At 62.8% G+C, this 17,972-nt stretch overlaps 1 protein-coding gene across 1 annotated transcript; it reads right to left on the bottom strand.

Annotated features, from left to right (window-relative positions):
- Positions 1–296: 296 nt before the first annotated feature.
- On the bottom strand, positions 297–17,093 carry TTLL12 (tubulin tyrosine ligase like 12). Its single transcript, XM_065887642.1, has 14 exons — positions 16,835–17,093; positions 12,978–13,150; positions 10,693–10,891; positions 9,733–9,892; positions 9,520–9,653; positions 6,862–6,938; positions 5,523–5,639; positions 5,245–5,439; positions 4,809–4,920; positions 3,934–4,085; positions 3,483–3,564; positions 1,796–1,864; positions 1,047–1,185; positions 297–592 (listed from the first exon to the last, which is right to left on the bottom strand). Exons 1-14 carry the CDS (start codon positions 17,036–17,038, stop codon positions 441–443), a joined length of 1,965 nt encoding a protein of 654 aa, XP_065743714.1. The 5' UTR covers positions 17,039–17,093; the 3' UTR covers positions 297–440.
- Between the last annotated feature and the right edge of the window lie 879 nt (positions 17,094–17,972).

Genomic DNA, 17,972 nt, shown 5'->3' with positions numbered 1-17,972 from the left:
ACACCTGTCACAGGGCCTGGGGCAGAGCGTGGGAAGCAGCCAGCTGGGCCTGTTAACCGCTGGGCTCCCACGGGTGCTCCCAGGGAAGCTCGTTTCTGAGAAAGAACACCGCGTCACGCTCCCCAGATCCCTTTCACGAACGCCCTCTGGAAGCACAGCGCCCCAGGAAGCAAACTCTCCAGAATAAAGCCCTTAGCTGAGCTGAGACTAATCACCGAACAGACACAGACGGCAGTGAAGGGGGTGTGAGCGGGGGCCTAGCGCTCAGCCCCGGGGGCAGCACAGCTGGCCCTGCTCCTGACCAACCGGGGAGGGGTCCCGGGCCACCAGGGTGTGAGCAGGAGGAGTGGGGGCGGGGGGCGGGGGCACGGTGCAGAAGCAGCTCCGGGAACAGAGGCTGCGATCCGCCCATGAGCACCCACAGCAGGGCCTGCGGGCGCCTAGACGAGGCGGGTGACGGGGCAGCTGTCAGGCTCATCCAGGTACAAGGTGCTGAAGACGTCGTTGAAGAAGGTCGGGTGGAACCTGCAGGCCCGCTCACAGTCTGGGTTGAAGTTCACCTCTAGGAGCTGCGGCTGCATCACTCGCTTCCCTGATGCGCAAAAGCACGGGCATCTCACTCCCGGGAGGTGCGCTGGGGGGCCCGGCCTGAGGCCTGCTTGCCCAGGGGGAAGCCCGGAGCCACCTGCAGCCCCAGGAGCGACACGAGCCACCACATCCCGGGGACTCTGGAAGGAAGGTGCGCGGCCAGGGCTGCCGCTCCCCCTGCCCTTCACGTGGGGCCCCGCCCCTTGTGAGCTCTCTCCCGACACCACTGCCGCCCACTTGCCTTCCCCGCTTGTGCTCTGCCCTGCAGGCCGTGGCGCTGAAAGGTGGGCCTCCTCTGACCCAGATCCCAGGTTAATTCGAGGCAAGTGCTGACCGTGGCGAGGGAGCAGCGACGCCCTCCCTCTGTCCCCATGTGGGCTGGGTGGGGAGGGCTGAGTGACCACCTTTGGGTAAGTGGGGAGGGCACTTTGGATTATGGGGCAGGGGAGCCCCCTCACCATCTGGACGGCTGTCCCACTTCAGCATGAGGTCAATGGCATACATGGCTCGGGATGAGGGGTAGTCGCAGAGGCCCAGCGGGGGCGGCCTGGCACATGCCACCTGGAACAGCTCCGTGAAGGCCTGGAAGATTTCAGCCTGGGGGCCGGGGGAGGCAGGGTCAGGGGCCCGCACGGCTGACACTGGGTCCAGCCCTTCAGGGCAGCCTCTTCATATGGGGTTCACAGCCCCTTCCTGAGCCCTGGTCCCCAAACGGCCAAGTCATCTCCTCCGACATCCTTTGTGACTCCAGACCTGGCCACAGCCACCTGTGCCCCGCTCCCTCACTCCTGGCATCCACCTCCTGCAGAGCTGCCTGGGTCCCCCGCCCTGGAGCCCACGGCCCCTTCTGCACCGAGCCAGGCAGCGCAGATCCCGAAACGCTCCCTCCAGCAAGTGGCGGCCAGCTTGTGTCTCTAAGCACGTCCCTGTGTGCCCTCAGGTGTGCAATTCCTGGCACACACAGAGCCCTTTGCCGTCAGGCTGTCCCAAGGGTGTCCTGAATACCCCGCCAGGCCGCCTCCAAGGAACCCTCACAACACCCCACCCAGGCCAGAGGGGAGGAGGGGGTCTCAGCCCACACCGTCTCCCTCACCAGCCCTGGTGGGAAGAGCAGGACCATCCAGAGGAGGCAAAGGCCCCCCCCCCCCAACCGCCTGCCGCTGGTCCACGAGGCAAGCCCCGCCCCTCCAGCTCTGCCAGCACTCACCTGGACGCTCTTCCAGGGGAATTCTGGGTATTGCTTCTCAAACTCCGGGACGAACTCGTCGTAGTGCATCTGCAACAGACACAGGGTCCGTCGAGCTCTGCCCGGGGCCTCCTCTGGGCAGGGGCAGGGGAGGCCTGGCCTGCCCTGCTCTCACGTGGAGCCCTGATACTCGCCGGGGCCCCAGGTTGGCGCCAGCAGCCTCTCCAGCTCCACCCCCGCAGGGCACAAATGGGAGGCAGGACACGGGGTCTGGGCTCTGGACACATTCACTTCTCGGAGTCTCAGTGTCTCCATCTGTAAAACGGGACAACGCTTCCCGCCCAGCAAACCCGCTTGGCACGGTTGCTGTGAGGCTCCAGTGAGGCACTGAACACTGGGAGGCCTGGGCCAACGTGTCACCATGTCCCTCTCACGATGGTCACTGGACGCAGAGCTCGGACCCAAGTCTGCAGGGCCCAGGCCTGAGCTCACTGCCGGGCCCCGGCTCAAAGTGCCTGAGGACAGCAGGGGCTTCTCAGGCCAAGACGTCACCCAAAACACACCTGAGCAAGCTGGCCGTCAGCTCAGGTTTCTCCCAGAGAGGACCAGGACGGGCTCCCTATGGAAGCCCAACGTTCTCGCCCTGCTGGACACGCATCCCCACACGCGGGGGCTTCAGAGGAAATGTGACCCTCGGGACGACACCTGCTATGTAGAGGAAAGGCACTCAGGTCCTCAGAGACAACCTCAGCAACATCCCGGGACCCCGGCAAGGGCTCGGGCTCCTAGGGACCAGCTGTCAACACAGCCCAGGACAAGAGGAGGAAGGACCAGCAGCAGCCCTGCCGGCCGTGCACGTGGCCTGGCCACTTGGACGGCACAGCGCCCCCTAGAGAACTTCTCAGACATGGCACAGCGAGAGCTGGGGGCGGGGTGGGGTGGGGGCACATTTACTAACAAATCACCCCGGCGCCTCGGAAACACAATCCCCACATTCAGGAGTGGCTGCTTCGAGGGAGGCGGGACCAGAGGCCACCTGCAGGCCTTGTGTGGAGCCGGGCAGGAGAGTGCCTGTGCCCTACTTCCCGTCTGCCCCAAACAGCCATAACCGACCTGCTGGTCCAAGAGGACCTCGTGGGACACACGTCAGGGGGCCTATTTCTCCTTCCCTTCTGCCTCCACCCAGAGCCAGCCTCTGCCTCTACCCAGGCTGTGCCTCCCCTACCTGTCCCAGGTGCACCACCGGCCAGCTGGGGGATCACGCCCTCACCTCGAAAGGAGCTGTGCTGACGCCTTTTGCTTGTGGTGCCCAGAGAGCACAGGGAAGACAGAGGGCCCAGGGTCCAGGCAGGGTCACAGGCCAGCAGAGCCGCCTGCCCTGGGGGCCGTGGGACACGAACCTGTGTGCCTCCCCACCCCTACCAGCGTCCTCATGCTCAGCGGGTGCCAAACAGAAGACGGCCTGCGCCTCCCGGCTGAGACCCTGCTCTGCTCAGACTTGCCAGGGGACCGGGAAGCCTCAGGGGCCCCCTCAAGCCAAGCAAGTGCCCCTCAGAGCTGCGGGGGCAGCTGTGGGAGGGGACGCAGGTACAAGAAGGCAGCTCCCCTGACCGTTAGGCAAGCTGCCGGAAGACAAGCTGACGGGTGTCGGGTCCCGTCTGGGCCAGCCTCCACGGGAACCCCTCCCCAGGCCGCGCCAGGCCCCTACCTGCTTTAGCACCAATTCTGGGTCGTAGTTCATGACAGTGAAATGCTTCTCGTAGTCATCCAGGTCGTTGAGTGCGAAGGGCCTGCAGGACAAGCGGACAGACGCTCAAGTGGGTCCCGGGCGTGCAGATGCTGAGCCCCCTGGCCAGGCGCCGGTTCCCCCGACAGTGGGGTAGCCCTACACTGCCCCCGCCCCCCCGGCCAGGGGTTAACCACGAAGACCCCCACTAGGCCGGTAAACATCGTCGTGGTCTGAGGGAGCAGGTGCCCGTTCCACAAGGTGGTGGTGACACAGGCAGTGTGAGAATTACTGCCATTTAACAGAAATGGGCTCAGCGGGGTCCCTGCCGGGTGCTTGGTGGTAAAGGAGCCCCCGTGCAGGCGTTCTCATTCCGAATAAACGAGGGGCCCTGCCGCCCAGCCCCCAGCCCCAGCCCAGTCTCCCCAGTTACCGGTTGGAGAACCGCAGCCAGAACACGTCATAGACGAACAACGTCAGGGGCTTCACCGACCGTAGGAGCAGGATGTAGCGGATGTCGAACTTGACCCTCCCCACATCTTCTCGAAGGAACAAGACGGGACTTTCAATGTATTTGGACACAACCTGAGGACACAGATGCAGGCTCACAGGTGGCTTGTCGCACCTGGGCCAGGACAGAGCACCCCGACCTCCCCAGCTGCGGCTCCCACTCGTGGGACCTCCAAGTGCTGTCACCGCATCTGGAGGAACAGTCACTCCTGAGCCCACCTCCCGTCCCGGTGCCACGAAGGGACCTGCTCCCTGCACTCCGCGTCTTCCTGTCTTTTCAAACCTGTGTCTTAGTTGCAACAAGTTCTTTATCTTCATCTTTAATTGAAGAAAAAGATACCACCAGTTTTTAGCTTTGAAAACGGGATTCAGATTCTCAGCCGTAAATCCACTGACTCCCCATCCCACCACTGGAAAACTTCACAAGGGTCATCGCAGTGGCGTTTTCTCTCGGGCCTCTGTCCAGGTGCAGAACCTTGTGCCCTTCAATTCCCCCACTGATGGGCCCCATGCCACCACAGCGCTTTCGTCCAGGGCCCTGCGGGGCTCCCTGGCCTGGCCACCTCCCTCCTGCCGGGTGGTCCTGTGAGGCGCGGTACGCACGCGGGGATGCAGGTCAGACACACCCAGAGAGGCTCCTTCCTCTCACCCGACTGTCACACAGCCCCTTCCCCCCACTGGCAAGGGCAGGGGAAGGAGTGGGGGTGGTGAGACTCCTGCGAGCTGAAGAACGCTGACGCCGGGACCTACGCACAGAAGTCCTCGCAGAGCCCCCCTCCCGGAGCCCCAGGGCCCCACCTTGGGGGAGCTCTCGCGGTGCCGGATGATGCTGTGCAGGTTCTTGGTGATGTGGGTGTCCAGGCTGCGGGCCAGGTTCCAGGGCTTGCAGATCCAGTGGTTGTCCTCGCCCCTGGGAGCAGAGATGACCAGGCTGTGCCCTGGGCCCACCCTCCTGGGCACTGTGTCCCCAGTACTGTGGCAGCAGAGCAGGGGCTGAGGGAGGGGTCCCGGAGGAGACCTTAGGGGCTGGGCCTCGGCAGTGAGGAGCCGCCCTCCGGGAGGAAGGGCTGCCAAGCAGCAGTGCACCCAGAGCCTGCAGCTCCCGGAACCGTGGCCGTCGCACGGCAGGCGCTCAGCCAGGGGGCCGGCCAGGCGGGGTGGCGGGGACCACGGGAGCCTGATGGGCGTAGGGTCTCGGCCGCCGTGGCTCCGGGGGGCGGGCGGGGGTCCTCACCGCCTCTCCCGCTGCTGGAAGTAGCTGACGAACTGGGGCAGCTCGGTGCGCAGGTTGAAGGTGCGGGGCAGCCAGGCCGGGCCCTCGGGGCCGCCGGCCCGGCGCGCGACGGAGGCCAGGCAGTCTTTCACCGTCAGCAGGTTCTCGCAGGGGAACTGGTTCAGCAGCACGCTGGGCCTCTCCCGGCTCAGCCTTCTGCGGGGCCCAGGTAGGTGCCACTGGTCAGCGGGGGCGGGGGCCCCGGAAGGCGGTGGGGACCGGGCTGGGAGGCGCCTCACCTGTAGTCCTTTAAGTGCGAGAAGTGGTAGAGGATGTGGGCGTCCGCCTCGCTCTGGGTGAAGGTGAAGCGCGGGTGGCTGAGGTGGCCGAGGACCTGCTGGACGTCCGTGTAGACCCTGGGGGGGGCGGGGTGGGCGGAGGTCGGCCGCCGCTTGTCTGCCCAGCGACGGGGCCACTCGGACCCTGGCGACCCCGGGTCCCCCACCTGTGAGATGGCACCACAGGGCCACCTCACGCTCCTCCCGAGGACGAACCAGGAGAACCCGAGTGTTTCGTCAGGCAGGGGCTCCCTCCTCCCACGTGGAGACGGGACGGGTCCACACGCTGGGACCTCTGCCCTCAGAGAAGGGAGCCGGCGCCCCGGGGGCCTGCAGGTGAGCGTGTGGCCGAGACACGCGCCTCCGATAAGGCCTCATTCCACACCGGCCCCGTGGGGAGGAGAGGACAGGGCCTGGGAGCCCGTCTGCTGGGGGTGGTGGATGCGGCCACACTGTGGAATTTCAAGGTGGGAGGGAGGCCTGGCCCTGGACGGCGATCCAGGGAGGAAGAGAGGCGAGGAGCTGGCTGCTCGGGCGGGGCCGGCATGGGGCGCTTAGTCCATGGTTGGGGCGTGGAGCACAGCTGTGGGGAGGGGGCGAGGCTAAGGGGGCCTCCGTGCAGCCTCCGACCTGAGGGGGTGGAGGGATGCTAGGCGGTGAACTCAGGTAAGGGGAGGAGGGCCAGGCTGAGGGCCAGTGGGAGGAGACCCCAGAACCTGGGGGAAGGGGTCAGTGGAACATGGTGTCTGTTCCAGCTGGAGCAGGTGTGGGCAGCCAGAGGGAGGGCCTCCCCCTGGAAACAGAGGCCAACCTGCCCCTGGCTGACCCAGGACCTGCCGCCAAGCCAGCTGGACGCCTGGTGGGCGTCACCCAGGACCTCCACTTCCTCACCCGTAAAAAGGGAGCATCTGCTTCCACCCCGGGTCCAGCCTGGGCTTGCTGGCCTGTCCGGCCTTACGTTGAGCTGCCAGCCCACACCTGCAGACACCTGGGCGCGGCCCCCCCGGCAATCTGGGCGGCTCTCCTGGGTGCCCAGCACCGTCACTGTCGGCACTGGCTCCCTGCTTCCAGAGGCCGCGCGCACCCCAGCTCACCCTCGCTTCTCGGGCGCTCTCTCGGTGAGCCTGAGACCCCGCCCGTGGCGTTTCCGTCACTGCTGTGCTACCAGGGGGCAGAGGACTTACTGAGGCCGCCCTGTACCGAGCACCGTTCCAGGAGTTGTGGGGACTGTGAGGCGTGTGTGAGGAAAGGGACCGAGGCAAAGGCTCAGTACAGGCTGGGGGCAGGGTGGGCTACGCACTTGAAGACGTGGTCGCAGGGATACACCGCCGGCTTGATGGCCAGTGGCAGCTTCTCCTTGTTTTCCTCCAAAATGGCCTAGAAGGAAAACACTGGAGGTAGAAACAGACCTTCAAAGAAAGGAGCACACGCCTCCCCATCCTGTACATCAGGGTTTTGGGATCCCAGGGGGCACACCTGGACCTCAGGTAGAGCCCTTCGCAGGCACCGCAGCACCCAGAGCCCTCTGACCACCCCCATCCCAGGACTCCGGGGCTCAAGACCCCTCAGGTGCCAGACAGCCCGTTCTGTGTCAAAAGAACAACGTACACATTGCTCTAAATGCTTCCTCCAAGTCACAAGCAGCCCAGAAGGTGCCCAGCCTGTCCTGGGAGGGGGCTACCTGGTCCTCAGGGAGCCCCCAAAAGCTGCTCTGAGCTTAAGCGGTGTGATGGTTTAAACCATGCCCATAGGGACTTCCCAGGTGGTCCCCCAGTGAAGACTCCGTGCTCCCAGTGCAGGGGGCCTGGGCTCGATCCCTGGTCAGGGAACTAGATCCCATATGCTGCAACCAAGAGCCCGCATGCTGCAACTGAAAAGATCCCACACGTGGCAATGTAGATCCCATGTGCTGCAATTAACACCCGGCGCAGCCAAATAAATAAAATAAATAAAATAAAACACGTCCATAAACTCTTCTACATTCCTTTTGAAAGGCAGAGTTCATTCATCTCCCCTTGAGCGTGGGCTGGGCTGAACGAGTTGTTTATAACAAATAGAAAGAAGTGGAACAACAGTTTGCTACTTCACGAAAGGCCCTGCAGTCTCCTCCCCGCCTTCTCTCAGATCACCTCCTCCGAGAGAAGTCAGTCACCATGTCCCGAAGACACTCAAGCAGCCCCGCGGAGAAGCCCACGGCTGGGGAGGAACTGAGGCCTCCTGCGCACAGCCGGCGCCACCTTGCCAGGCGTGAGTGTGCCACGTGGGGGCCCGTCCTCAGCCCCATCGAGCCTCAGACGTCAGCCTGACCGCGCTCACGAGACACCCTGGGCCAGAAGCACCCAGCTGGGCCGCTCTCCACCTCTCTACAGAAAGCGAGAGACAACAAATGTCTGCTGTCTTGAGCTGCTATGTTTTGGAATAAATTGTTACCTGGCGCTAGCTAACTAATACATGCAACCCCAGGGCGCAGGCCTGATCCAGATGGGTCAAATGGGGAGAAACAACCCGAACGCTTTAGAAAACCAGTGTCTGGACTCTCTTCTCTTCCTGGCCAGTGGAGGGCATCCTCCTCAACCCCCCACAAATGCTAATTTCAATTCACGTTCCTTTAACAACCTCAAGATCCGGAAGCCTTTGTTCCTAAGCCATTCTTAAACCGCCCCCCTTCGCATTCACTGACTTGTTCAAGTGTTTAAGCACGTACTAGGTGCAGGCACTCTATAAGGCTCTGAAACACACCTCTGAATTGAGAAGGGTGATCCCTGAGTTTTTGACAGGATCAGTTCAATTACCACTGGCTTAGGTTAAATTCATAGGGAAAAGTGCCAACAGGGCCACTGTGTCAGCCCAGCCCTCCCAGTCAGCAGCATCACAGAACAGCTAACGCCACACGCGCTCCCCCCTCTAATGCGAATTAACTAGTTTACTCCTTTGCACAATCCTCTGGGGCATTCGGTGAGCATGTGATGTGCTGGTGGGAGCAGGGAAACTTCAACATGTGGGGCAAGGTCGGAGCCTCTGCCCACAAGTTACCAGGACCCCTTGGTTTTGGACTCCTGCCTTTCCACCAGCTGTGTGGCCTTTGGCAAGTTACTTAACCTCTCTGTGCCTCAGTTTCCTCATCCTCAGTAAAATGAAGATAAAATACGTCCAGATGTCCTAATGTAAGGATTATAGCAGAGCAATGCCCGTAAAGTGCTAAGCAGGGGCCTGTGCATCTCTTGGTTTCCAACTGGGACCAGCTGACGGGAAGCAGTGGCAGGAGATCAGAGGGCAGGGCAGGAGGAGAGAGGGCCAGGGTGTTAATTCCTGCTCAGCCCTGCCTGGTTCTGTTCCCACAGGCTCTACTTGCTGCCCTACCCCAGGCTGCACCAACCCTGGGTCCCTAACCTGGCCGGCCTCACGGACTGGGCCCTGCACTAACTCACCACCAGCCAGGCACTTGTGAGTGGTCCCTGGTGGGACCCAGACCACGGACGGAAGCACTGCCGTCATCCCCAGCAAGGACACCGATGACGACCACTTGTTGGGGGCCTACTGTGAGCCAGAAGACATCCCATGCTGTGTCTGAACGTAGTGTCCTCACATCCCTGGTGAGGGAGGTGTCAGGAAATGGAGAAGCGGTACGGAGCTGGGATTCACAGTGGAGCCACAGAGCGCCCCCTGCCCCCACCCCCCAGCCCCTGAAAACAGGCAACAGCAGCCCTGACCTCCAGTCCCCCAGCTCTACCCAACCCTCGGGAAGGACGGCTCCCAGCATCGGGACCCCGGGGTCTGGGCCGCAGGCAACTCACGTCTGCTCCCTGAGCTCTGAGCCCCTTGTCCCTCAGACACCCCCAGACTCTCCTCTCCCTCCCACGGCAGCCAGCTGGTGCTCAGCAGCAGTTGGTGACCGGGTGAGGAAAGCTCCAGGAGCCACCGGGCAAACAGGCCCAGGGGGCGGGGCTGGAGGCCACACCTGGTAGTGCTCGTCGGCTGGCTCGGGCGTGGAGGAGCTGAGGTCCAGCAGGTCGGCGGGGGCCCAGGGCAGCAGCGCGCACCTCCGGACCAGAGGGTCGGCCTCTCCGTAGGCAAAGTCCCGGGTCACCTCCTCTGCACCAGGACATGCGGGCAGTCAGGGGGTGGCAGAAAAGCGCCGGCCCTTCCTCGGGGTGGGCGGGCTTTGACTTACCGCCCGTGTCCAGGTCCCTCAGGGGCCACAGCAGCGTGTAGGCCACCCGCTGGGGCATGTAGAAGAAGGGCGCGGTGGCGAAGCTGGGCACGTCCGCGTGCTGGATGCGCGAGCCGAACTCGTCCATGATGTACCACACCGGCACCTTCTCCTCGGCCGTCTGCGGGCAGAGCACACGCCACCCTCGCCCACTGCTCCGCCTCCCCGCCCCATCCCCGCCCCAAACACCTACCATCGGCCCGTCTATGCCCAACTCTCAGAGCCTGGAGCACCTACCACACATGCCTTCAGTCCCTTGAACCCGTGGCCTCCGGGCCGGCGGCCCTGCCCTGGCAGACAAGGACAACAGGCCAGCGGGCTGCCGTGTGATCACGTGTGCGGCAAAGGTGTACGGAAAGAGGGCACGTAGCCTAGTAGCTACAGGGATGGTTTGGTTCTGTGTGCAGGCGGAGGAGGGGGGAGACTTCTGAGTTCAGGGAAGGCTTCCTGGAGGAGGCAACAGCTAAGCTGAGATCAGGAGAAGCAACTTTTGCCTTTTCCCGGACTGAAGGTGGTGAGGGGCTGGAACGTAAGGGTGGGTCTGGGGAGGCCGGGGAGGGGGGTGGTGATGTAAGCCCAAGGACATGCTGAAGGGACTCAGCTCTACTCCCGAAAGCAGCAGGGTATCACTAAGGGCTTTTAGGAGGGTGACGGAACCAGAAGAGGCCAGGAGAGAGGCAGCCAGGTCACTGGGGTCCGTGAGCCCAAAGGCCGCATGGACACCTGGGTCCCCGGCACCGGCTGGCCCGAGGCAAAGAGTAACAGGTCCGTGACAGAGCCACGGGGAACCAGGGTAGTTTCCACTGGCCACAGAAGATGAGTCTGCTCACTTGCGGGGTAAAAGGACGCCTCCCGCTAGCCCTGACGGCACGGGGCAGTGAAGGCCTGTCTGCCTCCCCTGGGGCCCGGCTGCCCGCTCACCCCGTGGGCCAGCTGGTAGGTCTGGTTGAACTTCCACATCTCCTCCAGCACCAGGTCCACGGCCTCGGTGCTGGGCAGCTCGCCGTGGAACTCGATGCCCATCAGGTTGGCCATGCGGTGCAGCAGCCCGGGCACCTGCTGCAGCTGCTGGCGGGCGTGCGCCACGCGGCACGTCCAGGCGTGGTCGATAAGGAAGATGCTGCGGGCACAGGTTACAGGTGAGCGCGAGGCTACCAGGCAGGCAGGGCAAGAAGGGAGGGTGGAAAGAGGGCCAGCAGGCGGGATCCGCCTGAGGAGGAGGCCGGGCTGAGGCCTGGACGCCGCACCAGGCCTGGGTGGGGATCCTGGCTCTGCCGACCACCCGCTACGCGGGCCTGGGACAGTGCCTCTCCCTTTTCCAGTTTCTAAAACAGGGCAACACGGTCCCTACCCCCTATCACTGGGCTGACGTGAGCACCAAATGAGACAAGACAGCATGCTGACCGTACACTGAATCCTCATGTATTCAGTGATCACTACGGCGATCACCGCGACAGTTAACTGTCCTCAACTGGATTTTGAACTGCTGGAGGGCAGGCCCACGCCCCCCAACCTTGCTACTTGCAGGCAGACACGCAAAGGAGCCCCACTCAGAGCTCACTCGTGCTTGCCCGGGACTTCTGGGCAATTCTTGGGAAGCACCAGGGATTTCTGCGGGAGAGGCTTCAAGTCCCCACGTGTACGGACACCTGCAGTCCACACAGTCCGGTCTCTCTACAGGAGCCCGGTGGGCCAGCTGCATGGCTCTCACACCAGCGTGGTGGAGGGTTGGGTGTCCCCACTGCAGGCCCAAGGACACGACTGCCCCCAGCCCACAGGCCAGGCTGCCCGGACACCATCCAAGCCCTGCTGGACTCGGAGGCTCTGAGCGCACGGGGTTCTGCCTGCTGGGGAAGCAGCCCTGGCCCGGCGCCCTGCTAACATGCAGGCACAGCCACCACTCCGGTTCTTAGGTTAGGGGGCAAGCTCAGTAGTAGTTATGTTATTGCACTTACGTTATTTTTTGTTTGCATATCCTGAAACAAATGATTTAGTCCCGCCCTCGTGCGTAGTTTATGACCGTGTGAGACACGGCCAGGCCTTCAAAGTGGAGCGTCTGGGGGTGACCTGGGCAGACGCACACAATGGCTGCTGGACATGGCGGGGGCGGGGGAGGATGGAGGCTGGGGCCTGACCATTGGGGCGGGGTGGGGCGGACTCACAGAGGTCTGGAGGGAAGAAAGGCCCAGGAGCAGGAAGGACGGCGGAGCCGGGCTCCAGCCCAGACGCCGGCCCCATCCCTCCCCAAACCTGCCTGGCGGTGTGCGTGGAGGGGGCAGAGGCCGGGAGCTGCTCGAGGTGGCCGCTGGGCCCGAGCCCCACGGCTGGCACAGGCGGCAGCAGAGCAGGCGCCCGCGCGGGTCCGCTGTACCGAACTTAACGAGAGAAAGGGGAGCCTGCAAGTTTCTGAGTCGGAGGGCACGGGGGTGGAGGAGCTTGGCTGCTGTCATGACCCGTGGGGGCCCTCCCACCCCACCAGGGGCTGGTGAAGGAGCCAGACTTCCTGGAGGAGCTACGGTCACAGGGGCCCGGAAACCCCCAGAGGCCAGCAAGTTTCTCGCTCAGGGTTCCGGCAACGTCGGGCCGAGGGGCCTGTGGGCCTCTCCTGGCGGAGGGCAGCCCCTCTTGGCCCCTGGGAGGCAGGAAGCCTGGGGGCTAGGATCGACTCTGGCCTTTCTACTCTGTGGCCTCGTGCCAGGCCCAGGCCCACTCCCAGCCTCGGCGCCCTCACGCGAGGAATCAATCAGGCCATACTCCTCACAAGCCGGGGTGTAAAGCGCAGGGCTCCACCCAGAGACTGAGATTCAGCAGGACCGGGGCGAGGCCCGGGGTCCCTGGAAAAGCCCGGGCTCATGAGTCCAGGCTGCCCTGGGGTCAACACCCACGACCTTAACCAGCTGTGTGACCCTAGGCAAGTCCTTCCCCATTGTTTCCTCACCAGCAAAACGGGAACTTGTCACACCTCCGTGGAGGGGCCGCTGCTCTCAGGACAGCATGAAACACGACTAACGCAGGAGTGTCGCCAGTGTCGGGGCTGAAGGGACCTTGTCTCAGGGCTAAGAGGCCAGCGCCTGGCACCCAGGAGCACGTGTGCTCGCAATGACAGCTCCTCCCTAGCGGCCACGGCCTTGGTGACACCTTTGTAAAAGGGAGCCCGGCCCTGATGGCCACGGTGCGGGTGAAAGGCGTCGGCCTACGGCTCCTACCTGTTGGGGTCAGCCGCCTGGAGCCCATTCTCATTGGTCACGATGACCTTGTAGCAGAGCTGGCCGCCTGGGTTGGGCTTCTTCCGCGCTTCCCGGGCCGCCTCGTCCTCACTCTCCTCCTCCTCCACTTCCTGCACCTGCATTATGCCGAACATCTCCCCAGCGTCGAAAACCTGGGGCCACGGGAGGGGGTGTTGGCAGGAGACCCCATTCCTGACCCGTTCCTTCCGCCACAGCCCGGCCTCGAGGACAAACTGAACCCCTAGGAGAAGCAGGACCTCTTTACTGCCCAGCTACCCATTTTACAGGTGGGGAGATGGGTTCCTAATCAGTGAGAATGAGGCCCTAACCTCCCCCACTATCGCTGGCGCTATCATCCAAGGCCCCTCAGCCCGTGGGACCCAAGCTTGGAGGTGGGACTGCATGCATGTGTCCCATGATATCTAGTCTGGCCTCTTGCATTACAGGGAAAATGCGGCTCAAAGGGCAGAGCGGGTGGCTCCGGTCACGCTGGAAATGACTGGAAGAGTGAGGATCCTGGTGGCTAGGGACTGCACCCCAACTTTGTTCTCACCAGCACCACCAACCCAACACCAGGGCAGGGGAGGTGACCCAGAAGGAAACAGGGGCCCAAGAGCCTCCTGCCACCACCACGCCAGCCCAGGTCTGCACAAACCGTGGCCTGGGTCTAGTCTCCTGAGGTCCTGGGCCAGGATGGGACAGAAGGTAAGGGCCTTGGTCCTTGAGTTTCCCTGGCAAAGGGCAACTGCCAACCACATGCAGCTGGTGAAGGTGACAAGCCAGTCGGTCCCCACACAGCCACACACATGTACCTGGCGTCTGCCACAAGTCGGCGAGGGGCCTTAGGGCAGATTCTGCAGCCAGGCTACGTGACCTTGAACAAGACACTGAACTACCCCGTGCCTCAGTTTCCCCATCCATACAATGGGAATACGAAAACCTACCTGAGGGGCTTGTTGGGAGGATTAAATGATTAACACACGTGAAGAGCTTAGAAGAAGCTAAGCTTGGCAAACCCTCTGTAAGCACTTGCTACCATCACGACACTTTTGAGACTAGTCTCTCACCTGGGAAGGGGGCATCAGCCACCTTCCAGCAGAGCTGAGAGCGATACATCAATCAAACAGTACACAGAGAGTCCGTGGCATAGAGCAGGGACTCAGCGAAGGCCAGCTGCCCCTAAAACCTTTCTCATGACTCTATTAAAAACAGAAGAGAAACTCATCCCAGTCCTTGGAAATCAGCCATCCATTCGGGCACAAGCAGCTGGGATGTGCTGGGCAGGACAGGCACTTGGGGGTGTGAGGATGAATCACTCATGACCTTGCCCCGAGTGGCAGAGGGGCCATCTGAGAGGACCAGGTAAGCGGTGCGGGGGCCTGGAGGGCCGGATAAGACTTTACGGGGAAGCCGTCACCTGAGGTGAGCGGTGAAGGAAGGGGAAGATTTAAACGTGTGGCCATGCCGTGGTGGTGCAAGGACTCCAGGCAGAGAAGCCGGGGTGGGAAGGGCTGTGGAGCCGACCGGGGCCATCCGCAGGGGAGCTCGGGCACTTTTTGGGATGGCGCCTTTAACCCCCCCACCCCCGATCCCAGGGTGAAGCCACTACCTTCCCTCCAGTTTGGAGATGAGAAGAGAGCAGCTCAGAGGCTGGGACTCACACCTTGGGCTTCCACCCAGAACCCCGTATCCCAGCCCTCTACCCCCAAACCTGACAGGAGGGAGGGGACAGTACAGGGCGTGGCTTCTCCCAGCTGTGAAATGGGGGTGACCACCATCCCCTCACAGAGGGACTGGAGGAGGCCCTAACGAGGTAAGGAAGGGCAATGGTTTTGCAGCTGGGAAGTTCCTGCAGACTAAAACACTCCCCATCCTTTCCAAGGCACCGGGGTCCCCGGCTCGCGGGGGGCTGGAGGGGCCCCATTCCTGGGTCAGCAGGTGCCTGTGGACCTCCCCCACACCTGGGCGCACAGCAGCAGGCTTGGCAGAACAATGGCTGCAGGTTTGGGTCTGGCAGTGGTGACTCACAGCTCTGCCCATAACCCGTAACGGCAAGGGAGGGTCACGGAAAAGTACTCGCTGTCCCTCAGCAGAGCCACAGTGGCCAGGCGGCCTGCAGGTCTTGCAGCCAGGATGGAGGGGACATTACACTCTGGTGGCTATGAGTTGGGTACACCTCTCCACCCAGTCCCCCACCAAGACTGTGGAAGTCGGAGCCATGTTTCCTGGTCTTCACTTTCCAGAGGGAGACATGGACTCAGACGGGCAAGTGACTTGCCCAGGTGAGTTCACTGCCCACAGAGGCTGGCAGGGCCGGAGCCAGGGTGTTTCCACCTCGTGCTCCTTTCACCCAGTACACGAAGACCTTTTTATCCTAACAAACCACTGGGGTCCCCTCCTGCCCAGCACAGGCCTGGGACTAGGGTAAGTGCTCAGGAAATGCTGGTGAACTGAGGGCAAGTCATAAGGAGGAAGAGAATTCACTGTTACAAAAGGTAGGTACCAATAACACTGCACCTTTTTTTATAGCAACTACTTGTGTTTTGGGCAGGAAGGTACTGGTCCAACCCTGATTTCAGCAGCCTTTTCCTGGCTCCAGGGTCCCACCTCGCCACCTGCACTGCTCAGTCTGTCTCGGTCCAGGAGGCAGTCCCTGCAGGAGCCTGGTTCCAGCTCATAAGGCCCCAACAGAGCGCCCGTGAACGTGCTCTGGCTTCAACACGTGGGCAAACCACCAAAACCCAAGGCCCACCCCTCAGCCGGGACCCTGCGGAGGCCCTTTGGAGACAACAGGCTAGAGCACAGGCCAGCAGAAAAGAGCCGACCCCACAAAAAGGGAGACCCTTGAAGCGTGTGAGCTCTTTTCATTTTTGTTTAGATTCTGTCTCCACCTCCCACAGCCTGTCTTCGTTGATATGCAAAATGAAGGTGACCCGGGGCTCAAATCAAATGAAGAAACACGAAAGAACTCTACGACCTAAACAGTTAAAGCCACACAAACTCACTGGACGTCTGTTTTCCCTGAGGCAGGTAGTGGCTGAAAGCAGGCTTCTAGTTCTGAAGTCTGACAGACCTTGGGAGTGTCACTTCCTCTTCCTGAGCCTCAGTTTTCTTCACTGTATAAAGTGTGGGTGATGAATCTTACCACCCCCCGCCCCAGGACTGCTCTCGGCTCGGATGTGTGGAGGACGCAGCACAGAGCCTGGCACACAACGGGAGCCAAAGTTCGTTTCAGTTCCAGTTCTCGCCGCGGCCCTGGCCCAGCCCCAGATGCTGGCAGGACCAGGGACACAGGTACAGGCTCTGGCCGCCACTCCTAGGCCACACACCGCCATGGAGTTAAAGTCTACCGCCATGGAGTTAAAGTCTAAGTCGGTCGTTAAGGCATTCGTGGCTCTTCATCCTCAAACCACCGGCCGTTTTCCCTGCATCGTCCGTTAACGCCGCCCCCCAACTCTCCGCTGCGCGTCTCACCGAAGCCCGCCCCGCCCCGGAACGCGCTCGCTCTCCTTCTCCCAGCCACGATCTCCCCCGGGCGCCCTCCCAACCTCCTCCGCACGCGTCCTCCAGGAGGCCCTCGGCCGCCCCACCCCAGCAGCTCTCGGCCAAGAGCCGGCCCGCAGACCACACCCTTCCTGGTAGAAGGGTCCAGAGCGACCCACCCCCGGCGCGCCCCGGGCTCGCGCTGACCAGGACTGGAGGATGCGCGCCTCGAGGACCCGCATCCCAGCTTCCCTGGCACCTCTCAAAGGGAGCCCGGGGCGCTCCGGGCGCGCCCTGCACCCCGGTTCTCCCCGCCCGGCGCGTCGCCCTCCTCGCGTCACCCCAGCCCGCACCTCGTGCTCCAGCTTGTGCAGGAGGCGGCCCCAGTACCGCTCGGGGACCCCCGACGCGCGGAGCGCCGGGCCGTGCAGCGCCGCGAACTTGGCCCGCGCGTCCTCCTCCGGGTCCGGGCCCAGCTCCGGGTCCGGCTCCAAGCTCGGCGCCGACTGCGGCGTCAGGACCCGGCTGCCGCGCTCCAGCCTCGCGTCGGCCTGCATGTCGCCTCCACCAGCGCCAGCGCCAAGTCCAGCGCCGCCGCAGCCCGCGGGCCCGGCCCTCTCGACTCCGCCCGCCCGCCCGCCAGCCCCGCCGCCCGCCCCGCCCTCCTCTGGGCTCCCCGCCCACCGCCGCCCGCAAGCCCGCCCACACGCCTGGCCTCCTGGCTCGCCGAAGGCAGCCGGGGCGCAAAGCTGGGGCGCGGGACCCGGGGAACCCAAAGGCAGGGCCTTCCGAAGGGTACGCGCGCGCCACTGCGCGTGCGTGAGCGCACGGGGGTGGTGCGTTTGTGGCCTGGGGCGGCCGGCGTGTGCGCACGCGCGCCTGGTCGGGGCGGTGTTTTCTCTTTCAGCCCGTGGCTACCCCGGGGGATGCCGGGAGTGAGGCCTTCCAGACTCCACGCGGTTGGAACCGGAAGGGATTCCAGGGAGTGCCCAGAAGGGGAAAGCGAGACCCAGAGACACTGGTGTCCCGCACCGACCATCGGTGTCCCGCACCGACCACACTGACATCTTCCCAAGCGCAGAGTGCAGTTACAGAATTTCAAAAGTCATTCTTTGATCGTCCTAGTTGTTCCAAGTTCTGTTGCTTCCGTAGGGGTGCGTTTCGTTATTTTCCCATTTGCAACTTCTCAGTAATTGTAATTTGCTGGAAAGCTCAAAGACTAAAGGGTTTTTTTTGTGCTTCAGTTGCTGAATATTTTCATTAAAACTTATTTATTTATTTATTTATGGCTGCATTGGGTCTTCGTTGCTGCACACGGGCTTTCTCTAGTTGTGGTGAGCTGGGGTGACTCTTCGTTGTGGTGCACAGGCTCTAGGCACTCGGGCTTCAGTAGTTGTGGCACACAGGCTCAGTAGTTGTGGCTCGCGGGCTCTAGAGTGCAGGCTCAGTAGTTGTGGCGCACGGGCTTAGTTGCTCCATGGCACGTGGGAG

This window comes from Phocoena phocoena, chromosome 11 (assembly GCF_963924675.1).
Source record: "Phocoena phocoena chromosome 11, mPhoPho1.1, whole genome shotgun sequence".
NCBI lineage: Eukaryota > Metazoa > Chordata > Mammalia > Artiodactyla > Phocoenidae > Phocoena > Phocoena phocoena.
Note: the sequence above shows the minus strand (reverse complement) of the source record. Positions and strands in the feature narration are given on the sequence as shown.